General features: G+C 53.5%; 1 protein-coding gene across 3 annotated transcripts; it reads left to right on the top strand.

Moving 5' to 3' along the window:
- The first annotated feature begins 84 nt into the window (after positions 1–84).
- On the top strand, positions 85–22,132 carry OCRL (OCRL inositol polyphosphate-5-phosphatase). 3 transcript variants are annotated; one of them, XM_039731214.1, is made up of 24 exons: positions 97–430; positions 523–602; positions 1,042–1,121; positions 1,970–2,008; positions 2,446–2,553; positions 2,626–2,709; positions 3,020–3,140; positions 3,229–3,390; positions 4,257–4,358; positions 4,784–4,898; positions 6,677–6,793; positions 6,923–7,113; positions 8,453–8,564; positions 9,999–10,108; positions 11,039–11,174; positions 12,399–12,509; positions 12,808–12,973; positions 13,170–13,405; positions 16,771–16,794; positions 18,953–19,072; positions 19,316–19,400; positions 19,834–19,961; positions 20,527–20,638; positions 20,741–22,132. In XM_039731214.1, exons 1-24 carry the CDS (start codon positions 398–400, stop codon positions 20,863–20,865), a joined length of 2,697 nt encoding a protein of 898 aa, XP_039587148.1. In that variant the 5' UTR covers positions 97–397; the 3' UTR covers positions 20,866–22,132. The 3 variants fall into 3 exon arrangements, with proteins under 3 accessions (XP_039587149.1, XP_039587148.1, XP_039587147.1); XM_039731213.1 differs by having other exon boundaries at positions 2,443–2,553; XM_039731215.1 differs by lacking the exon at positions 16,771–16,794 and having other exon boundaries at positions 85–430; positions 2,443–2,553.
- The last annotated feature ends 608 nt before the right edge of the window (positions 22,133–22,740 follow it).

The raw sequence follows: 22,740 nt of genomic DNA, 5'->3' as shown, positions 1-22,740 counted from the left end.
CCTGCACTGCGCCACATGTAAATCAGCAGCGCCCACAGCCAATCAACGCCGGGGGCGGGAGCAAAGGGATGGGTGGAGCGGAGCGCTGCCCGCACCTCCTCCCGGCACGCCTCCTCCCGGTTTGGAGCAATACCGGGTCAGCGCCGGTCCCGGCCGGTGCTTTTCCTGCCGCGCGGTGGGAAACGAGGTGCGGGACATCCAGGGGGAACCCGGCAGATCCACAAGTCCCCCCGCCCCCGGTGCGCTCCCAGTTCCTGCCGCGCAATCGGTGCACGTCACGGGCACGGGCGGTGGGGGCCTCCCGCCAGCAGAGGGCGCGGCGGCGGCGGCGGGCGCCGCTCTGCTCCGCGCCCGTGCCCGTGCCCAGCGCGGAGTCGCCGGGAGACCGAGCGCTGCCATGGAGGCGCGCGCCGCGGGCTGCGGCCTGCTCGTATCCACCGCGCGCGGGGGCCGAGGGCGGGCGGGGGGCGGCGGTGGGGCGGGGCAGGCCGGTGACCGGAGGTTTTCTTAACTGCGGCGCAGAGCGTTGCCGGCGCGGAGGTGCGGGCCGGGCGGCGGGAGCCGTGCGTGCTCGGCCTGGAGCGGCGGGCCGGCCGCTACGGGTGAGTGCGAGCGCGGCGGGGCCCGGCTCGCCTCGGTTGGTGCCGCCGCGGCGGGACTGGGGCAGGACGCGCCGTGCCCGGGCACCGCTCGGTTCTTCGCCGAGCTGCCACAGCCGTCGTGACTGTCGGGATCCCGGCGGGCTCCCCTCACCCTGCGGGCCGGGACCCGCGGGACCGGCGCTCCGGCGGTGCCTTCTCGGCTCCCCGATGCTCCTCCGGCAACCAGAGCCGCTGCCACTCCGGTGCTGGACCTGCCCCGTGGCAGGGAGGGTTCAGTAGCTCTTACTTCTCCCCCGGGTTATCCACGGTCTCACCTTTGTTGCCTTTTTCCTCCTGCCCCAGAAGCTTAGTGATAAAAATCAAACACTGTCTCTGTACACACAGCTCCCGTTTGTGTGCGTTGCGGCTGGGTTTTTACAAGCCTTCCCTCTGTCTGCAGGGTCGTTATTCACTCCCAGGAGAAAGAAAACTCTGATCCGGATTATATTCCCATCAATAGCCGTTTTAAATGTGTGCAAGGTACTGACTGCTGGGGGGAAGGCTGAGAATCTCCTGCTGTTCATCCACAAACCTTAAATTTAATGGTGTTTCCTGACCTGTCTCCTGAGCCACAGCAGATTTAATCTTTTCCCTGTGAAACAGCAAGTCCCATTTTATGGCATCCCCTTGTTCCTCATCCAAGCAGGTTGTCATTCCATGTCAACATGCACTTGTGAGGAGCTTGGCTGGCTCCAGTGTGCAGTGGGCTTGGCATCACACAGAGCCAGCACGCACAGAACCTGGTTGCAGAGTCTGGCATTTGGTGTCTGTCTCTCAGACTTCTCTGCCATGCCAAGAGTTGGGAGCTGTTGCCTTTTCCTGCGTGTTTGCATCTAAACTTCCTAAGGTCTAGCAAGCTCTCAGCATCCCACCTGTTGGATGAGGAAGGGCTTTAGTCCTTGTCTTGGAAGAACTTAAATAGCAACAATTGGTCCTGGGGCGAGTCCTTGTGTGGAGTAAAAGTCCTTTTTTTCTGAATTTGCTCATTCCCATGTGTGAAGTTCAGGCATGTTCTGCCCCTGGTCTTGCTCTGTAGAGAAGCTCTGAAGTTCCTTGTCAAGTTTGTCTTTCCCAAACTAGCTGCACTGATGGGGAAAAACCGTGCAAGTGTGTGAGAACTGTGTGGTGGGAATCTCCCTGGGACACTTGTTGGGAGGTGACTGTCCAGGCTCTTTCTGCCAGAACCGTTAGGAATGTACAGATGTAAATTAGAGCTCTTTGTTCCTGTCAGGACTCTTATGGCTGTAGCAGGCAGTGTAATTATAGGAGTCCTCAATTACTGCAGCATCCAGCATCAGCTCTACTCATCCTGGCTTTCTCTTTTCTAGAGGCAGAAGAAACTCTGCTGATTGATATAGCTACAAACAGTAAGTTTCATAAGGGCAGTGGTGTAGCTAAAGATCCTGTCAGGGAACAGCCACTGCTGCTTGTTTCGCCTTCCAGTCTTCCCCCAGGCTCTGTGTTTGTCCTCTGCTCAAACAGGGATGGTTTTCCCTCTGACATTGTCATCTGGCTCTGTCAGACACTCAGTTGTCATGACAGATGAGGTTTGAAATGCAAATGGTCAAAATGTCTGCAATTTTAATTCCTGCTTTTAGAGCTTTTCTCTGCAAAACTGCAGTGGGGAGGATTCCTAAAGCCAGGAGAATGTGCTGGGGATACCCCAAGCAGGGTGGGGGGACCTCAGAAGCGCAGGGAGGGTAACTTAGGTGCAGGTTTCCATCACAAACAACACCCAGAAGCTGGGTGGGAAGCCTGGGGACTGAGCCAGCCTGGGCTGACTCAGTGAGTGTGTTTGAAGCAGGCTGCAAGGTCAGGATTCAGGGTGACGAGGCACCGGAGCGGCTCTTTGAGATCCCTGACGAGGAGCGCTGCTTGGGATTCCTGTCAGAAGTGCAGAGCATACAGGAAGGTGAGCAGAATTGCTCCTGTGCGTGTGAAATCCTCTGCCAGCAGTTTCTGACAGGGATGGGTTATTTTCCAGCACACCTGAAAGCATCTCTTCCTGAACCTAAGGACTCAGCCATTTGGCATCAGGTGGAGAAGAGCCTCCCAGGTCTATCTCCAGGTACAGTTGGCATTGCTCTGGGGCCTGTGCAGTGCTGGGCTGCCCGGGGTAGGAGCTGGGTCTGGCCGTGCTTCCTTGTCTGTTAATTCCTTCCTGAGTGCTATTTTCACCCTTGGTTTGTGCATGTTAAGCTCCTTCCTGCCTTGCCTTGTGGTTAGTGCCCCTTTCTCCCATTTCCAGAGTCACACAGTTGATGTATTCCTACTGTCTTTTGGTTTTTTGCTTTCTGTGGTGTTACATTTTTTTCCTTCTTGATCTGAGCTGTTTCAGATTGTTTCTCAGGGTGTTTTTCTTGTATTGTTCACTACAGGAGCTCTGGGATTTGAGGATGACTTCAACACCCTGAGCCTAGAAGAGAAAAGGAACATGCAGAACCATCAGACGGGATCTCGACGGGAACCCCCACCTCCTCCTGTCCCTCAGAATAAGCAGTAAGTAACGTAAGGGATCTGTTCCCTTTTTTACTTTTCTTCCTAGACAGCAGAGCTAGTTCTAGTGCTGCTCTTGCTTCCTTCCTAGATTTCACCGAGAGAGAGAAGGCACATCCAGAGACCAGCCCAAGGTGACCAACACAATGCGCAAGATGTTTTTGCCCAGCACACAGTCGGGGCAGAGAGAGGGGCTCATCAAGCATGTGCTGGCCAAGAGGGAGAAAGCCTACATCAACCTCCACAACTTCAGGTGAGACCTGGGAGGGAAGGACAGAGCTGTGGGATCTCTCCTTTGGGCTTGGATGTCACCCAGGATTGGACCCTGGCAGCTGGTGATGGGTTGCAGCTCAGGTGGCCAGTGAGGATGGTACACCCAAAAGTCTCTTGCCCATGGGGCAGCTGCTCCTTTTGTCTTCTCTCTGTGTATGTCACATCTCGTGAGCTGGAGCAGGTGGGCAGAAAGAGTGAAGACAGATGTCCCACCATAGTGTTATGGTGTTGCCCCTCGTGACATGATGTTAAAAGAGCCAGATGTTTGCTGGTGGAATGCCTTACTCCAAAAGGAGTGTCACTGGGAGTGAGCCAAGCCTGGGAGAATTTTTGAGGAATGGCTGAGGGAGCAGGGAAGCCTCAGCCTTGAGAAGAGGAGGCTCAGGGGGACCTTCTCCCACCTCCCTGACAGGAGGGGGCAGCCAGGGGGGTCGGGTTCTGCTCCCAGGGAGCAAAGGAGAATATGAGAGGAGATGGCCTTAAACTGCAGCAGGAAGGTTCAGGTTGGACACCAGGAGGAATTTCTTCATGGAAAAGGTGGTCAGGCATTGGAAAGGGCTGCTCAGGGAGGTGGTGGAGTCCCCATCCCTGGAGATGTGCAAGGAGTGCCTGGACACAGCACTGAGTGTTCTGGGCTGGGTGACAAGGTGGGGATTGGGCACAGCGTGGACTCGATGATCCTGGAGGTCTTTTCCAACTTCAGTGATTCTGTGACTTCCAGTTCCCCCACGGCAGTCATTGCCCCATGCAGGGTCAGCTCACAGTGCATGCTTCCAGCCAGAACACTGCTGTGCTGCTGTGGTTTTCATTGTGTTTCCTAACAGCTCGGCTGTTTTTGTGTTGTAGGTTCTTTGTGGGAACTTGGAATGTGAATGGACAGTCTCCTGACAGCTTCTTGACCCCGTGGCTGGTATATGACATGGAGCCTCCGGACTTCTACTGCATTGGGTGAGCAGCTGGAGGGGATCCAGGAGGGCTGGGTTGGGTTTGGGTTCCTGTCATGCTCTCAGAGGCTGCACAGAGCTGAGCTGTGTCACACAGGGGCCATCTGAGGGCAGAAGGCCATCAGATGAGGCAGAGGACCAGGTTGAACAAAGCTAGCATGACATAATAGATTTTCCTGGAGGTATCTGCTTGTTGTCCTCTGCCTAAAGTGGTGTTTCTCAGGGAGAGGATTGCTGGGGGCTTGGGGTAGGATCTCAAAGGCATGGGGGAATTCTATGCTTTCTCTCTATGTGGAAATTCTACTGCTTTACTTAGCATGTGGCTAAAAGGAGCTGTTCCTCCAAGGGCTGTTGCTGGAGGTTTCACGTTCCCGTAGCAAGAGGGGGATGTGCAGGAAGGCTGGAGGTGCTAAGCTCTTGGGTTTCCAGGTTCCAGGAGCTGGACCTCAGCACGGAGGCTTTTTTCTACCTTGATTCTACAAAGGAACAGGAGTGGCTGTCTGCTGTGGAGAGGTGCCTGCACCCTAAGGCCAAATACAAGAAAGTGAGTTCTGCTCAGTGGCATGGGGGCTTGTCATGGAGCTGGCATGATGGGAAGGAAAAAGGAAAAGGGCTTCCATTTTCCTTCCTGTCCAAGGAGCAAGGCTTGGAGAAACCAAGGGTGATACTGGGCATGTGCATGCCTGGGTATGTGTCAAGTTAAATCTGGAGAGTCTGCTTCTGCACCACAGTTGTAGGAAATACTGTGCTTTGAAGTAGAAATGCATAAAGGTGGGGACCACAGTACCTGTATGTAGGTGTAAGAGAAGCAGCAGGTTCAAATTCTCTACCTATATTCCCTTCTCATCCTGTACTATAGAAGCGAGGTGTGTCCTGAGCTGGTAAATTAAACAAATAGCTTTTCTCTGAAGGTATGGGATGATTTATGAAGTGAAATCTTCCCGATGCTGCTGCCTTGAGTCAGAATTGCTTCAGCTGTGGCAGCAGGACTTCGTTCTGGCTGGTTTAAAGCAAGACATTGGTTTTATCTCTGCTGTGACAAACCATTCTGCTGCACGGACCAGTCCTGAATACATGAATGGGTTTCGCTTTCGTCCTTAACCTGTGTGTTTGCTGTCACACCCCATACTGCTGTCTCTGAGCAGGTGTTACAGGAAATGAAACAGGGAATGGAGTCTTTTGCTGAAGTGAGACCTATCAAGGGAGCTAGGAGTCGGGGCCTGAACTGCAGAGAGGCTCTTACTCCCTCTCCCTTTGCTGTGCTTTAGTTTTGGGAGAATTTCTCCCACCTTAGTGAAAGGGAGAGTGCAGGATATGGCTGGGGCAGTGCAGGAGGGGGAAGTAGCTGAAGCTGTAGGTAAGGCTTGTGCTCACTTGCAAATTCTGCTCCTGCAAAGCAGACCGGGTGCTGGGCCCTTGCAGCCAAATTCTCTGCTCTCAGCTTCTTTCCTCACTCCATAGACTTAATCCCAACACACCTGAATGTTTCTGTGCGAAACAGAGGCGAGCATGCAGACTGTGCTCACACAGGTGAGGCCTTGTCACTGTTTCAGAATGGTGATGTCACTGTTTCAGAGGGGTGATACCACTCTTTTGGAGGTGCAGGAAGGTCACAAACTGGGCAGTGTTGGCTTAGCACACCTGAAAGATCAGCAGAGATCCCCATTGGTACAGGGCACGTGAGCACGGTGTTAGCCTCTGTGGGCTGAGCTCTGTGGGAACAGATAACTGCTCAGATCCAGAGAGGCCCTTGGCTTTAGGGAACAAGTATTTCTGGATAATGAGTCAGTCTTTGTAGCTCAGAGATGCCTTTTGCTATCCCGTGCATCAGGCACATCTGCCTTAGGGAAATAGGAGCATCGCTGTCCATTCCCCTCTGCGCTGGAGTCTGCAGGAAGCCAGGGTGGGCTCTGACTCCCACTGCATCTGCAGCCTCAGGAGAGCCCCAGCTCTGGGCCTGGCTGGAGCACTCAGGGGCTTCTCTGCTTCTGCTGGTTAGAGCACAGCAAGGGCTGAGACCTGAGTGACAAACTCGCTGGGCATTTATTCTGTTTCTCTTTGCCCACCCTGTTGTAGGGAGGGACCAGAGTAGGGAATGCAGTGGGCTCAGCACTGCTGACAGCTCCTTGGGGGTGACAGATGGACCCTAAGAACCATGCTGTTGAGGACAGGAGACCCTTTGGGTTCTGTTGTTGCAATTACGGATTGAGTTGAGAACATGAGGAACAGGGAGAGCCAGAGCAGCAGAGCATCAGGCAGAGCAGATCAGAACTGCATTCCCACTGCCTCTCTGGGAATTCAGGATCCTGTTTATTTTTGCAGGTGCAAATGGTCCGCCTGGTTGGGATGATGTTGCTCATATTTGCTAAGAAAGATCATCTGAGCAATATCAGAGAGATTGTGACAGAGTCTGTGGGCACAGGAGTCATGGGAAAGATGGTGAGTCACCAAGGCCAGCTTGTTGCTTCCCTGTATCCATGCAAGAAGTGGCACAGTCTGTTTTGGTTCACCATCCCAGTCCCCTCACCTGCCACCCACTCCAACCCCACTGGTCCCTCCTGTCCCTAGGGCAACAAGGGTGGTGTGGCCATCAGGTTCATGTTCCACAACACCACATTCTGTATCGTCAACTCCCACCTGGCTGCCCACGTGGAGGACTTTGAGCGTCGAAACCAGGACTACAAGGACATCTGTGCCCGGATGAGCTTCCTGATCCCCAGCTCAGACTGCCTGTCCGAGCTCAACATCATGAAGCACGAGTGAGTTGTACCCTTTGGCAGTGGTGTCTAGTAACCCAAGTCAAAACTGCAGCAACAGGAGGTTTCATGCAGATAAGTTTTCTGGCTTAATAAAGTAATTTGAAATCCCAAGTGCTGTGGTGTGCTGCAGTTCCTGCAGACAAACTGGTCACCTCCTTGTTGCAGTGCCTTATGCACCTGTGCCCAGTGTCCCTCTCCTTGCATTGCTGTATAACTTGCTTTTCAGCAGGCCTAAACAGAATACAAATGGTTGGTACTTCTGTAATTAATACTTAAACCATTTAAAAACTAAAAATGTAGAGTGGATTAGTACAGAAAAAAACCTTCAAATATTTGATTATCCTTGATAATCCACTAATGGAAATGTTTGGCTATAAACAGGAAGAGCTTTGGTACTAGCAAGGGGTTTAAATTTTAATCTTTAAATGAAACCTTTATAGAGTAAAGAGTGAGTCCCATGAGTGCTTCTTTAGCTGCTGATAGCAAGAAGACTGTCAGCCTGCTTGGAAGCCTGGAGAGGAGCAGGGTGTGAGCGTGTGCTGGTGAGGTGTGGCTGATGGCAGGGATGGGAAACAATATCCAAAAGGTTGTAACCTCCAGGAACCTAAATTTGCTCCTGCTAATTGTGTGGCAGAGGGGTCTTGGCTCACTGAGTGGTGCAGCAGTGGCCTGCTCTGGTTGAAGGAAAGGCAGTGAAAAACCAACAGGTAAAAGCAGGGTGTACATGAGGGATAACCCTGCAGATACAAATGCCTCACATGTCCTGCTGGCTGACAGGCTGGCTCTGCTTAATGAGCTCCACCATGGCCCTCTTCTTAACATGAGAAGAGCCTCAATACCAGCTGGATTTTTTGTGAACACCGGTCTTGCTTCTTTAGATAGTCAGTGCTGTTCTCTGGCTTGTTTTTCAGGCTGAGACAAACACATTATGTCCTACTAAACCAAGTTTTCAATCTTTGGGGAATTCCAAAGGAAATTGACTTAGTGCTGTAGGATCTGCTGTCACTAGAAATTTCTGCTGTTGGACTCAGTCTTTAATGTATCCATTTTGTCTTCCACGTGTGTCAGCTTTAATGTGGTTTTAAAAGGGGAGCTGTTAACTGCTGATCTGCTTCCAAAATTCTTCCTGTGAGGGTGGTGAGGCCCAGGCACAGGATGCCCGGAGAAGCTGTGCCTGCCCCATTCCTGGAGTTCTTACAGGCCAGGTTGGACAGGGCTTGGAGTGACCTGGGATAGTGGAAGGTGTCACTGCCCATGGCAGGGGACTGGAGCAAGATGAGGTTTAAGATCATTTCCAAACCAGACCATTCCATGATTGTATGTGTATCTTTGTTTGCAGTGTTGTTATCTGGCTGGGAGACCTGAACTACAGGCTGTGTCTGCTGGATGCCAGTGAAGTGAAGAATCTCATCAGCAAGAACGAACTTCAGAAACTGCTGACTTATGACCAGGTCAGTGAACTCACTCATATTCGCCCCATCCCTGGGAGGTCATCTTGGTTTGGGACGTGGCTCTGCTAGGGAGGAGCTGGCAGATATGAAACTGGGGAAGGGGCTGGAGCACAAATCTGATGAGGAGCAGCTAGGGAAGCTCAGCCTGGAGAAAAGAAGGCTCAGGGGGGCCTTCTTGATCTCTACAATTCCCTGAGAGGACAGTGCAGCCAGGTCAGGGCTGGTCTCTTCTCACAGGTAACAACTGGCAGGACAAGAGGAAATGGCTTCAAGTTGTGCCAGGAGAGGTTTGGGTTGGATATTAGGGAAAAATTTTTAATGGAAAATGCTGTCCAGCCATGGCACAGACTGCCCAGGGCAGTGATGTCCCCATTCCTGGAGGGATTTAACAGACATGTAGAGGTCGCATGTGGGGACATAGGTTAGCTGGGGCCTTGAGAGTGCTGGAGGAGCAGTTGAAGTCAATGGTTTTGGAGGGCTTTTCCAACCTACATAATTCCATGGCATGCTGCAATAAGGGTCTGGACACGTTCATAGACACTGGACCCTGACAGAGCTCTGAGTGTGCTGGTTGCAACATCCCCCTAAACAAAACCAGATTGTCCATACTGGGGTAACTCAGGCAGTCACTGTGTAAGTGTGTCTGTGTCTCAGTGCAGGAATTCTCTCTTAAATACAAACTACAAGTTGAACACAGGCATTCGTAACAGCAACAAAAGCTGCTGTGATCTGTGTTGTGATAGAGGTATTGATTTGGAGTCCAAATCTGCTCAGCCAGTTTGACCTGAATTCTGTGCTGTGGCCTTCCCTGCTCGGCACTTCCCTGCAGCACACGGAAGGTGGTTGGCAGGTGCCTTTCAGGGAAGGGTTGCACCCAGGAAACATGAACAGCAGTGGTGCAATATCACCTCTGGCAGTTTAACAGTAAATTTGGTTGGTTGTCCTCTGTAGCTCATTTTTGCTGTACTACAGAGCTTTGTTCAGGAAACAGCTGTAGCTTAGGTCTTAGTGAGGAAAACATCCAAGGGATTTTTCAGAAGAGGAAAGGAGCAAAGGAGGGTGGTGTCAGGTTGTCAGGCAAGTGCAATCCTGGAGGCTCTTGCTAAAATGATTGGTGGGGAACAATTAATGATGACAATCTTAAGCCATTAATATTTTCCTTAACTTGTGCTTGATGCTGCCTGCATGGTCTGGTGAGCAGTACCATTCCCATTTGTACTCAGTCTGTTTGGAAAACTTTCCACTTGTGTGTTAAAGGTGTGAGGTCTGAGAGGCAGTTTGGGGGTGTCTGTGAATCCCACAGAATGGCCACAGGCCACGGTTGCTCTGCCTGTAGATCTGCTCTCTAACACTGTTGTGGCAAGGGAGGGTTTCTTGGGTTTGGTTTGTTGGTTTGTTTTTTTTCCTTTTTAAAACTTTCTTTTTCTGCTTTAGCTGAATATTCAGCGCACTCAGAAGAAAGCATTCGCAGATTTCATGGAAGGAGATATTAAATTCATCCCCACGTATAAATATGACTCTAAAACAGATCGCTGGGACTCCAGGTACATTGCTGCAACTGGGTGTATTTACCTGTGACATGAAACACATTTTCTCACAAAATTTGATTTCCTACTTCTTAGAAGTGTGCATAGCTGTCAGTGTTATGTTTGGCCTTCCTTTCTTTCCTGCTTTCTGCAATAAGCAGCCCCTGTGTACGTTGACCAGGCACATCCCTTAAACCTCTGTAGCTGCTGATCCCACTGGATGAAGGCAGGTGAAGTGTGAGCTCAGGTGACCCTGCACTAGGGGCTTTTTCTATTACCAGGGACAGGCAAACAGTATAAAAAAGGAATTGAAGAGCTAAGAAAACAGGCTGTCTGAGTCACCCTGTCCCCTGACTTGCACACCCACAGGGTGGCTGCACTGTGATAGCAGCTGTGGTTCCTGCTTGGTGCCTCCCACAGACATGGCTGCATCTTTTGCAGGGGCTGCTCCAAAGGGAGAAACTCCCAAGAAGAACTTTCAAACCATGTAGTGATTGAACTTGACTTGCCATGTTTATGAATCATCACGTTAGTTCATCTGAAAAAGGATAACCCAGGATTCAGGCTTCACAACACAATAGTAACCACTGAGTAGACTTTCCATAATGGAAACAATAAGCGATGGGTTGGATTGTGGGCAGAAGGGTCTGGCAGCACAAGAAAGTCATGCAGCTTGGGTCACAGCACACATGGGTTCAGGCTGTGGAAATGGGCTTGACTGAGGGTTGTTTCCTGGTGCTGGAAAGGATGGGAGTTTTATCTGCTGTATTGGGAAAGGGGGAGAGAGCAGCAAAAAACCCAGAATTCAAGTTGGGGTACGTGATAGGAGATCATCCCATCACTGCTGTGATGATGTGGGTGGAGGGAACTGCCTTGTTGCGAAGAGGAACAGCTTGGATGGCTTGATAGGATTGTTGGATTCCCCTGGTAACCTGTTTTTCTTTGTAGTGGGAAGTGTCGTGTGCCAGCGTGGTGTGATAGGATCCTTTGGAGAGGAGGGAACGTCAGTCAGCTCCGGTACTGCAGTCACATGGACCTCAAGACCAGTGACCACAAGCCTGTCAGTGCCCTGTTCTGCATCGGGGTAGGTTTCTGTGTTTGTTGGAGAGGAATCCCAGCACTGCCAGGCATTCCAGGCATTCCTGTGGGAGGTGGTGACAGAGTCAGGGCATCTCTGCTAAGGCTGTTGCAAGAGGACACATGAACCCAACTGAGGTGTGCCTGCTGTGGGGGTGCTGCATCTGGCAGCACTGGAATAGGTGAGTCCTGCTGTTCCCTCCTCCACACGGAGACAGCAGCAGCCTGGACCTGGCTGTACCTGTGCTGCGTCAGATGTGTCATCTGGTTCACACCTGGATGTCTTCAGTGGAGAGTGACCGCAAATTCAGTTTTTTTGGTGCAGCAAATGGGGACACTCCATGTTCATTTTTGCTACCTCCTGCTCCCTGGGTGGCTCAGGTCACAGAATAGGTCAGGTTGGAAGGGACTGCAGTGGGTTTTTGGGTCCCATCTCCCTGCTCCAGCAGGGCCATCCCAGAGCACATGGCACAGGATTGTGTCCAGGCAGTTTTGGACTCTTTCCACTGAGGGAGATTTCACAGTCTCTCTGGTAAATCCATTTCAGTGCTCTGTCACCCACACAGTGAAGAAGTTCTTCCTCGTGTTCAGGTGAAACTCTTGGGGTCAGTTCCTGCCCATACCTCTTGTGCCATTGCTGGGCCCCACAGAACAGAGCCTGGACCGTGCTCTGAGCCCTCCCTGCAGACAGGAAAAGACAGAGCCCTCTCAGCTGTGCCTCCTCTTGAGGGTGAACAGCCCCAGCCTCCTCAGCCTTTCCCTGTAAGGGAGATGCTCCAGGTGCTTCAGCATCTGTGTAGTTTTTGCTGGCCCCACTCCAGAGGCTCCATGTCTCTCCTGTACTGGGGAGCCCAGAACCAGACACGCCACTTCATTTGTGCCTCACCTGCACGGAATGGAATAGGCTGAGACTATTTAAAGAAGTCTTTCTCCTTTCCCTCTGGAGAATCATGAGAAGTGCTGCAGCATGCCAGTGCTGTCTCACAGAGGTTGCCTCCAGTGATCTCCCAGTTGTGTGGCCAGACAGACCCTGGTAACACCTGCAGGGGTGAAATCTGCATGAAGTTGCAGACACAGCTTGGGACTGCACACATGTGTGAACTCTCTCAGCCTTGCAGCTACAGAAGCAAGTGCTTAGAGGAATAATTCACTTCTGCAGTTCACTCATGATCAAGAGAGTTCCTGTGAAAGGCAGTCAGAAGTTTCATTGAGTGTTTTTTGTCTCCCACAGGTGAAGGTTGTGGATGAGCAGAAATATCGGAAGCTGTTTGAAGACATTGTTCGTATAATGGACAGGATGGAGAATGACTTTCTTCCTTCACTGGAGCTGAGCAGGAGAGAGGTGAGGATGAAACTGGGATCACTGTCACTGCCCAAACACAGCAGCCTTCAAAGTGCCAGAACTTCCTTCAAAGACTTTGTTTCCATGAACTGGATTATAGAAAATTGAACTGTATCTTATGATCAGGAATTGGGTTAGCAAGGACATGTTGTCTTGTCTCCTTGGCAGGACTTCTGTGAGGAATTCTGCATTAGGTGGGCTCCTCTCAGCCTCAGGAGGCCACTGCAGAGTCTGTGGGGGGCTGGCTAAGGGCCATATCCTGGCTATTAATATCACTTGATTTCTTTTTGCTCTGCAGTTTGAGTTTGAGAACGTGAAATTCCGTCAGCTGCAGAAACAGAAGTTCCAGATTACCAATAATGGGCAGGTCACCTGTCACTTCTCCTTCATCCCAAAGCTCAATGACAGACACTACTGCAAGCCATGGCTTCGGGCTGAGCCTTGTGAAGGTTACCTGGAGCCAGGTGAGTGTAGTGCTGTAGACCCTGCCAACCCATCTCCATTCAGTCCTTCCTGTCTTTCCTGTTCCCAGCTTCCTTGCAATCAGTCTTGTCTGTTTGTCTTTTCTGTCGTGGCCTTTGTCCCTGCCACTGTATGTTTGTCCCCATCACCCTTTTTGGAGAGTGTCTGTGTGTTCTTGAGCACTCCAGTGTGTTGCAGATGAGGGCACGGAGATCTCCCTGGACGTGTACGTCAGCAAGGACTCAGTCACCCTCCTGAACTCTGGTGAGGATAAAATTGAGGATATTCTTGTCCTGCACCTGGACCGAGGGAAGGACTATTTCCTGACCATCAGTGGGACCTACCTGCCCAGCTGCTTTGGCACCTCACTTGAGGCTTTGTGCCGGATGAAGCGACCCATCCGAGAAGTTCCAGTCACCAAGCTCATAGACCTGGTGAGTTCTGATGCAGCTCTTCTAACCCGGAGAAGCCTGATTCCCTTCTGATTGCCCCCAAAAGCAGGAGCAGTACCTGCAGGTCGGGTTGTCTGTGCTGGCTCTGAGATGAGTGACTTCACAGAGCTTGAGGTGCTCTTTTATTCTTCCTGTCTACCAGAGCCGATGGCTTTGACAGCCTGTGCTTTATGCCTTTTTTCTGAGTGGGCTCTAAATATTGTTTGATGGGATGAAAAAGTGATCCCAGCACCTCATGTTGGTGTTACAGGTGCTGGCAGGCTCAGCTGGGTGGCACTGCGGTGTCATAAGAGATGTGATTAGGGTCCTCTCATCCAAGGTATATGGGCTTCTTCTGGTATGATGAGTGCCTCAGGGGCCTTTTCCTTCTGTATACATTCCCACTGATCAGAAGAAGGAGCAAGCAGAAGCAGGAGGAGCAAAGGAAAGTGTGTGGTGTGGGGTGCTGAAGGACACAGCTCAGCACATGAGCAATGTTGCAGCCTCTCTGGCCATTTCCTCCCACACCAACCACAGTGAGAGATAATGCCTTGGGTGAGAGATAGCTCATCAGGGAGAGGTCTCTCTGGTGCAGCAAACTGTTCCTCTCCCCAGCCTATGCCAGCCCCCAGCATCAATTTTCCTCCTCCCACAGCTCACTGTATGCGTTAGAGAGGGTGCAGTGGTGCCCTAGTCAACTCTTGTTTTTTGGGTACTCTCAGCTGTTTCTGGGGCTGTCCCATTTTGGGGCTGTAATTCTGATTTCCAGGCTGGTTTCATTCATCTCTCCTTTCTGCCTTTCCTCACCATGTTCCAGTGAGGTGCAGCAGCTCCTGTGTCCCCGTTCTTGTTCAGCCAGGAGAGTCCTTTCTTTCTGTCCACCTGAAAGCTCAGCCCCATTATTTGAGTCTCTCTGCCATGTGATACCTTTCCTCTCCTATCTCACAGTCTCAGCCTTACATGAGGGGTTTTTTGTCCAGTAGGCTGCTGCTTTTCCACCTTTGTAGATTTGCCAGCCTCCACTCCCATTGTTTCCACATTTTCTCATCCCTTCAGCAGTTGTCCAGTGCCTTTCCTTGCGTCTTCCGGTTCCCATCTTTTATTGTAGGTGTCTACCTTTCTCACAAGTCCAATATACAGAGAAGTCCATTTTATATGAGAATTTTGACTTTTTAACACACTAATCAGGCTAGGCAGGATGCAGGTAGCAAGATACATTGTTTGCCTCCTCAGGTCAAGCAACTGAACCAGGCTTCAGGCTCCTCAGATTTCTGAGGATTTGGTTATAGTCAGTCTTGTTCTAGGAGTCTGGAACATTTCACTGGCCTTGGTTGCTTTTCCATCTGCACTTTTCAGCTCAGCACCAGCTTCTTGGTTGATAGAGTAGAATTAGGGCCCAGACTCTTGGCTCTACCCTCACAGACATGCACTGTTAGATTCCATTGAGTCCATTGAGGCGGCTTCTCCTTCCGTCTATAGATTTCCTTCTCCTGTTACTCAGTGAAACATCCAGAAATAAAGCAGTCAAAACAGTCAGCCAGGAGCACCTCCTCCAGTGTCTGCAACAGGGACACAGTTCTCCGTATGGACATGGGGGATATTTTAAGTTCTTTGGTTCTGATTTTACCTGTGAGCTGAGAAATCCTTGGAATCAGACCAAGCTGAGCACTTAACTGCCTGAGTCAGTGGTGCTGGTGCTGCCTGCCCTGCAAGCTGGAGCACTGGGGTGCAGTTCCCTGAGTTTTGGTGCTACTTAGGCTGTGTGAGGCTGGCAGTGTCTGTGCATTAAGAACCTTCTGCACTTGCATGGCTTCATCCATCACTGCATCCAACTATTCCTCAGCCTGGCTAGACTTTGTCTGTCATTTTCAGTGGAGGGAGGTCTGGAGATCCAGTCACTGAGGGGCTGAGGTAAGTGGGATTTTGTCTGGGAATGGCTCTCCTGGTTCTCCCAGGAGGCAGTGACTTGGCTGCTGTCACTTGAGCACTTCTCCTTTGGGGTTTCAGTATTAGTGTCTCATCCTGTTTTTTCTTGGGATACTACTTTGGGTTTTAAAAAAACCTCTTGAAGAACCCCTGTCAGGAGCAGGTGAGTCTTGTGGAGCAAATCATGCTGAAGGCTCAACATTAGGGAGAAATTGTTCCCTGTGAGGGTGGGAAAGCCCTGGCACTGTTTGCCCAGAGCTGCCCAATCCCTGGAAGTGTCCAAGGCCAGGTTGGAAGGGGCTTGGAACAACCTGGGATAGTGGAAGATGTCCCTGCCCATGACAGGAGAGTGGAATGAGATGAGCTTTGAGGTCCCTCCCAACCCAAGCCACTCCGTGACTGTGGAGAGGTGAGCAGCCAGGCTCAGGTTGTGGGGTGAGGTGGAGATGACTCACCCATTACAAAATGTGCAGGTGGCTGTTTGCCCTCCCAAACCTGTGACTGTGTCCCTCCCCCTGTGCCTCAGGAGAGAAACCCGTGCCAGCTCCTGTTAGAAGCAAGCTGTTCTCGGGAAGAGGACAGTCTGTTGTGGCTCTGTTAGAACTCAGGGAGGCTCCAGAGGAAGCAGGCACTGCAGAGGCCACAGAAGACCCTGAGATGCTCATTCCTCCTGGTGTCCCTGTGCCATGGGAGCTGCAGCTGCTCCCAGCTCAGCATGGGAATGTGCTGAGGCTCTTCCTACCCTGAAAGGTCGATCTGCAAGACTCAGCATGGACGAGTTGCTTCGGTTTCCTCCTGCAGACCCATGAGCAGTGTCCAGCCGGCCCTGGCTGTACAGGGATGGCTGTTTGGGGATGCTGAGGGCTTGGCTGTGCTGCCGGAGGGCTTGGCACACTCCTCTCCATGCTATGCTAATGCTCTTAGGCTGCAGCAGCAGCAGCCGGGTTTGAGCACAAGCCATCGTTTCCCTGACCATACCGAAAGCTGCTTAGGAGCCCTGTGAGCTCCACAGCTGCCACACACTCAGAAACACAGATTTAGCCCAGGGAAGGTTTTATCTCTGGCCTGGTCACAAGGGAAGATGGCTGAATAACATAGGGACAGTGATTCTGACCAGGGAGCTTCTTCCTGGTGGACACTTCTCACCTGCCCATGGCCTGGCTGTTGGCCAGTGAACAGTGCTGTCTAAGCCCCTTTGGAGGGCTTTCCAGAAATCCTGACTAGACTGTGCATCATATGAGCAGGATTGCTGTTAATTGGCAGGCAAATCTCTCACCACAGGTTTAACTTTGACTGTGTCAGCAAAATGTGTGAAGGACCTGGTGTTCAGTGGGTTCTTGTAATGCAAATTAGGCTTCTGCTTAATCACAAGAGTTAATCCAAGAGTGCTTTCTCCCTCTTAACCATACCTTTTCCTCTCCTCTCTTTCCTGCTGCTCTCAGGAAGAAGACAGCTTCTTAGAAAAGGTAACACAAGCAATTGCTGCGTGGCAGTCTGCTTCTCAGTGGTGTGTTTGTAAAGAATGAGAGCTTTTCCCTTGTTTTCTGTGGCAGAGGGAAGGGGAGGGGAGCACAGAGTTGAGACAGCTGTCAGCAAAGCTTCTTAGCACAGCTGTGGGCTGGATGAGAGCATGGAGAAGCACCCAGAGCCAAGTCCACCTTCAATGTTAAAGCTCACCAAATTTGCTTTGGGGGGAAAAAAATTACTCTCCTGATCCTGACAGCAGTGCTGGATAGTCCCAAAAAAGATTGGCAGCCTTTGACATACCTCTGACCATAAGGAGGGGTTCACCACAGCATCCTCTCCTCCCGTGAGAAGAGGGCTGGAGTAGGAAACTTAGATCTTTTGCTCCTTCCATCTGGTTGTGTCCCTGTGGAGGCCGAGGGAGGTGGATGTTTCTGTGCCTCCTCAAGCAGTGGAGCTGGGGCTGCTGGCTCTGATGGCCGCGATGCCCGAGCGGGATCGCTGCTTCCCTTGGCACCCGTGCTCAGTGCTGGAGCCAAGCAAGGAAAACTTCCTTGGGAGAGCAGGTGGGAGATGCTGTGGGTGTTCATACTGTCCTTGCGCTGGCTCTGACATTTGTAACTTGTTCAAGCTGGTTCTGCACCAGCTTCCCAGTCTGAGGGAATTGTTCCTCTCTGGGCTGTCAGCGCAGTGGCAGAGTACAGCAGGAGAGGGAAGGAATGTTCCTTCTCCAAGAGGGGATCGAGCTTGGGTGTCTAACCACATGAATCTCACAGACTCCCTCCTGGCAGAGGAGAAGGGAGGAATTTTGATGTTTGGGAGCATCTTCCCGTGGGAAGGACGTGGCATAGCTCCCTTCCTCACACGCAGCAGGAGAGGGCGCTCGGGGCCCGGCCGATGCGCACCCGCCTCCGCCCCCTGCTCCTGCTCCTCCTTCTCGTCTGCCTCGAGGCACCTCGGCCCTTCTCTTCTCTGAATACCTGGGATCTCCTGGATGGGGGTCTCCACAGCTCCCCCAGTCATGCTAAGGGCTCCTCCAATGCTTGGCTCCAGTGATGCCCTGGCACGGGGGGTTTCTGTAGAAGAGCCTCAGCCTGTGAAGAGTGTCCACAGCCCTGGGAGAGGGTCTGCAGCTCTCCCCCTTTCCCTCTTAGAGGAATTCTGTAATGCTCTTGCCTGACAGGCTGCTTCCTGACCTTGCATGTGGCTGAGCGAGGCAGCCATGCAGCCATGACTTCTCATCTACTGGCGGGGTGCTGTGCAGGGCAGTGGGGCACTGTGCTGTGTGGCAAGTGGGGCTACTGCCCGTGCCACCAGGGCTCGTGTCAGCTTGGTGTCTTGGGCATAGCAGGGAAGCTGCCCCTGGCTGCTGTCAAGGGCTGTGTGTGCTGCAGGGACAGCCATGGCAGTTGTTGCCTCAGCTGGAGTGAGGTGCTTTCTGTGTGGCTTGTGGACTCCTCTGCTGGTGGCGGGGTTGTGTTCCTGCTTGTGCTGGTTCCTGGGTGCTTTGGGGATGCTGGGCATGGCTTCCTCCTTGGAGGTCACAGGAATGTGAGTGATCGTGAAGTGAGAGTAAAATCAAGTCAAGAACATGGATCCGGTTAAAGCTTGGTGTAATGGAGACATCTGAGCCATGGAGTTTGTCAGCTGCTCCACAGGAGTAAGCAGGAACTGTGACAGTGGTGGCCTGTACTCAGTGAGAGCTCTCCTTGGGAAAATCAAGGAAGAAACTTCAGGAATCAGGACAGTTGCAGAGCCCTGGGAGCAGCCCCGAGTCAGGGAAGGTGTGGGGTCAGTGGGGACGGGGCTGGGCTCCCCAGCGGGGCAGCTCCCGCAGCACAAGGACTTGCTGGGTCCCAGCCTCTGTTGGCTGCAGGGTGGGAGCTGGGATGGGGCCAGGGCACCGTGGGCAGCCAGAGCCACCTCCTGGGGGTCTGAGGGAGCTGGGGCTGTTGGAGAGAGCAGGCAGGTTGTTCCATGGGGCAGCAGAAGGGAGAGGAGCCAGCACCTGTGGGGCAATGGCTGGTGCTGTGGAAGTGAGTCAGGGCTAGAGCACCTCGGGGTCCTGCTTCCCCTGCCCCAGCTTTCCCTACCAGGGGCTAAGGGCCTGAGGCAGAAGGAACTGAGGTTTCCCTGAGCCCTTGTGTGCTTTCTCCCCAGGAGAAATCCATCCTGCAGATGGGCTCCCTGGACAACGAGGAAGCAAGAGAGGCGCCGCTGCAGGTGCCAAAGGAGATCTGGCTCTTGGTGGACCACCTATTCAAGCATGCCCTCCACCAGGTGAGAGGGAGGGTGTGGGAGGGGGCCTCTGCCATGCTGGAGCTCTCCTGGTGACCTGGGTCCTCACACGCACCTGGAAATCAGCTCCAGTTTGGTGTTTACAGGGCAAGGCTTTTGCCTGTGCTCAAGGCACTGGCTGGGTCTCCCAGGGTTCACCATTCACTGGGAGTCACCATGAGTCACCATGTGCCTCAGCCTTTGTGGGGAAGGTGACTTATTCCATCCCTGTGCTGTTTTTGACAGGAGGACCTGTTCCAGACTCCAGGCATGCAGGAAGAGCTGGAGCAGATCATTGACTGCCTGGACACCAGCATTCCTGAGACAATCCGTATCCTTCCATGATGGATCTCAGCTCTGCTAGGAGAGTTCACTCTTGGGAGAGCTTGTTTGTCACCTTTACCTGGCAGGGTTCCTGGCAGGGATGGGCTTCCCTTGGTCCCCCCACAACCTCTCTCAAAGTTCAGTCTGTGCTGGCCAAAGCAGCCAGGGGCTCTGGAAGCTTCTGCAAGGCTGTGCCAAGTGCAGGAGCTGGGATACTGAAGAGCATGGTCTGGAGAAGAGGCTAATGGAGCAGGGGGCTTCTGTGCAGCCAGAGGGTGGGAAATGCAGTGCAGGGTTTTTCATGAATGGGGGACAGTGGAGGAGAAAGAGGAGGAGGAGAAGTTAGACCGGCAGGGATCTTGTGTGACCTCCTGCAAGATGAGCATCTGGGGAGGGAGGGGATCTCTGCTCAGCATGACCCTTGATTCCCAGCACTCCAGCGGGCAGTAATCACTCAGTGGCTGAAGCTCTCCTCATCTTCCTGGAGGCTCTTCCAGAGCCTGTGATCTGCTATGAGCTGTACCAGCGGTGTCTGGAGGGGTCCCACAACAGCCGGCTGTGCCGACAGGTGAGGGGCTGCTGCTGCCTCGGGGCAGCTCCTGCTGCTGTGGGCTGTGCCATGCCCCTGGGCCTGCCTGGCCCTGCTCCCTGCCTGGGGGCTGGCAGTGGCTCTGGGAGAGTGGGCAGCTCTTCCAGAAAGACCGCAAGTGAGGCATGTCTCACCCTGAGCACATGGAGAACAGGGAGGGGCCAAACTACCCCTGGTCCTAGAGAGAGCTTGAGCACCTGCTCAGAGCTACAATTCCTGTCCTTTGTGGAGAGCTGTGCGTGGCTCTTAACAGCTGGTGGGGCATCAGGCCAGATCAAGCATGTCCCTGAGGAGAGGGGGAAGTTTTGGGGCAGTGGGAGCTGGGATCTGGCTGGAAACAAGCAGGAAGCTGCCACAGGGCATTGGGGACTTTTCCTGGTGACACAGCTTTTCTTGAAGCAGTGTCACCAGGAGCCACAGCCCACAAGTGCCATCAGTACTGGGCTGCAGCTGTGGGTAAGTTGCTGTGGAACCCAGAGTGCCACCCATGCCGAGGCTGCAGCAGTGGGAGGTGGGAGAGCTTCCTGACACCATTTCCTTGCAGGTGATCTTTCAGCTGCCGAGCTGCCACCGCAACGTGTTCCGGTACCTAATGTCCTTCCTGCGGGAGCTGCTCAGGTACTCGGAGGACAACAACGTCAGTGCCACCATGATCGGTGAGTGTTGTTCCTCTGCAGCCCTCGCTCCATCCCAGCCTCTTCCTGTACCTCCCAAGGTCTTTGCGCCCTACCAGTGACTGATTTTACCTGCCTCCACAGCTGCCCTGTTCTCCAGCCTCCTCCTGCGCCCGCCGCCCAACCTGATGGCCAGGCAGACCCAGCAGGACCGCCAGCGTGCCATCAACTTCCTCTACAGCTTCCTGCTCACCGGGGATGAAGAATGACTCCTGCCATGTGCCAGAGCCGGGCCCGCGCTCCAGCTGGGCCTCTGACAGCTCCGAGGGGTAAAGGCTCGAAGCTCTCCAAGTGCCGTGTTTACAGTGGGAAGGGACGGTTCCCCTCCTTGCCATGCCGTACCCCACGCTGCAGAGGACCTGCACGCTCATTGCACTGCCATCCACCTCTGGAGCCTCCGGCTCCCCTGTGGGAGCCAGGTGGATCTGTCAATACCCGAGCACTGTGCCAGCACCCATCGTCCCATGGCAGTATCACCAGTTCCCAGGTCACGCTTCTCTCTGTGTCACCCCTATCTCCTAAGAGCTGCTGTAGAGAAGGGTGGGGATGGCTGGTGCTCTTGGAGGCCGTGGCACACTGCGTCCCTCCAGTGCCAGGTACATGTGCTGGTGTGTACACCACCCCAGACTGCTGTGGGACATGTGCCACCCTCTGCCACACAACCATGCCATCACTGTGCTATGGACTGTGCTGACCCAGGAAGGTTGGTTGGACATTCGGCCTCTCCCCTTCAGCATGGCCTTTCCCCTCTCCCCTCCCTCCCAAGACACGGGGTCTCGGCAGACAAGTCTGTCCCTGCACCCCCCACTCTGCCCTCATTTTCCTGTCCCTTCCCTGCCCCAGCTTCCCCCGAGGACACAGGATGGTGGGTGGCTCGCAGTGACCAGGGTCAGGCAGAGCCATGAGCTGCCCTCTGCTCCTCCTGGGCTGTGCTGTGTGTTTTGAGCAGGATGGGACCACTGTCCCTTTAGCCCAGCCTACAGTGTGGGGGTAGGACAGGCTGGCTCACCAGGTGCCACTAGATGGAGTCAATTGTCTCCTTCCTGGGGTGCTAGCAGAGGGTACAGGTTTTGGGGGAGTGAAAGGAGCCACAAATGCTCCTCGGGGGACAGAGGAGCAGCTGCCGGGGCTGTGTGAGGGAGCTGCAGTGTGAGAGACACACAGCTGGCTGAGGGGACAGCCCTGGGGCTGGTGGCTGAGGGTGCAAGAGTGGCCTGTCCCACTGAAACACTAAGGCCTGTGGGGCCACGTGGCCTCAGGTGAGGGAGGCCAAAGCCAAGGGGAAGGGGTTGTGGTCACAGAGCCCCCACCAGTGCCTGGGCTTAGCCCAGAGTGTCGTGTGGCCCTGTGGTCCCCATGCACTGGCTGAGCTGCTGCAGGCTCCCCTCCCTTCTGCCTTTTTCTTACCCTTGAAATTTTTAAATTACATAATTTATTGGGAAACTATTAGTTCCAAATAAACCTCTGTTGTGCAAGGCCTGGGGGCTGTGCAGGGCACACCTGCCCTCCCTCATGCAGTTCTGCACGGTCATGGATCTCCAGGCTCGCTCCTGGGGCAGCTGAGGGCTGGGCTCTCCCCCAGGCACTCCAGGAGCATGCTGGGCACAGCTGGGGACAGTGGCAGAGGGTCCCATGCCACTGGTTCCTGCTGGTTGAGCTCCTGGGTGCACCCTTGATGTGCTGGCACTGCAGCCCAGTGCCCATCCCACAGCGGGTGGTGGCATGTGCCACACCGGGATGGAGATGGCACTGGCTCTGGCCAGGTGCAGCAGGGCACTGGTGCCTGTGTGCAGCACACGGCTGCGGCAGCCCAGAGCAGTGATGCCTGTGGTGCCCAAGGCCCTGCTGGGCCAGCAAGGGGAGCAGTGGAGGAGAAAGCCCGCACGTCCTGCCGCAGGAAATGGCGGCCGGTGTCATCTCCATCTGCTTCCTGCCGGCTCCTTGGGAGCAGGGCTGTGCCTGGGCAGCTGCTCCTGTGCTGTCACGGAGGTGACCGCTGCTAGGTGCCGGCATTGTTCCCGCGGCCACCACATTCCTGCCACTGCCGGCGGAAATGCCGGAGCGAGAGGGGAGCTCTGATGCTC

This window comes from Passer montanus, unplaced genomic scaffold (assembly GCF_014805655.1).
Source record: "Passer montanus isolate IOZ18808 unplaced genomic scaffold, ASM1480565v1 scaffold76, whole genome shotgun sequence".
Taxonomy (NCBI): domain Eukaryota; kingdom Metazoa; phylum Chordata; class Aves; order Passeriformes; family Passeridae; genus Passer; species Passer montanus.
The sequence above is the reverse complement of the archived record's forward strand: the minus strand, read 5'-3'. Positions and strand labels throughout refer to the sequence as shown.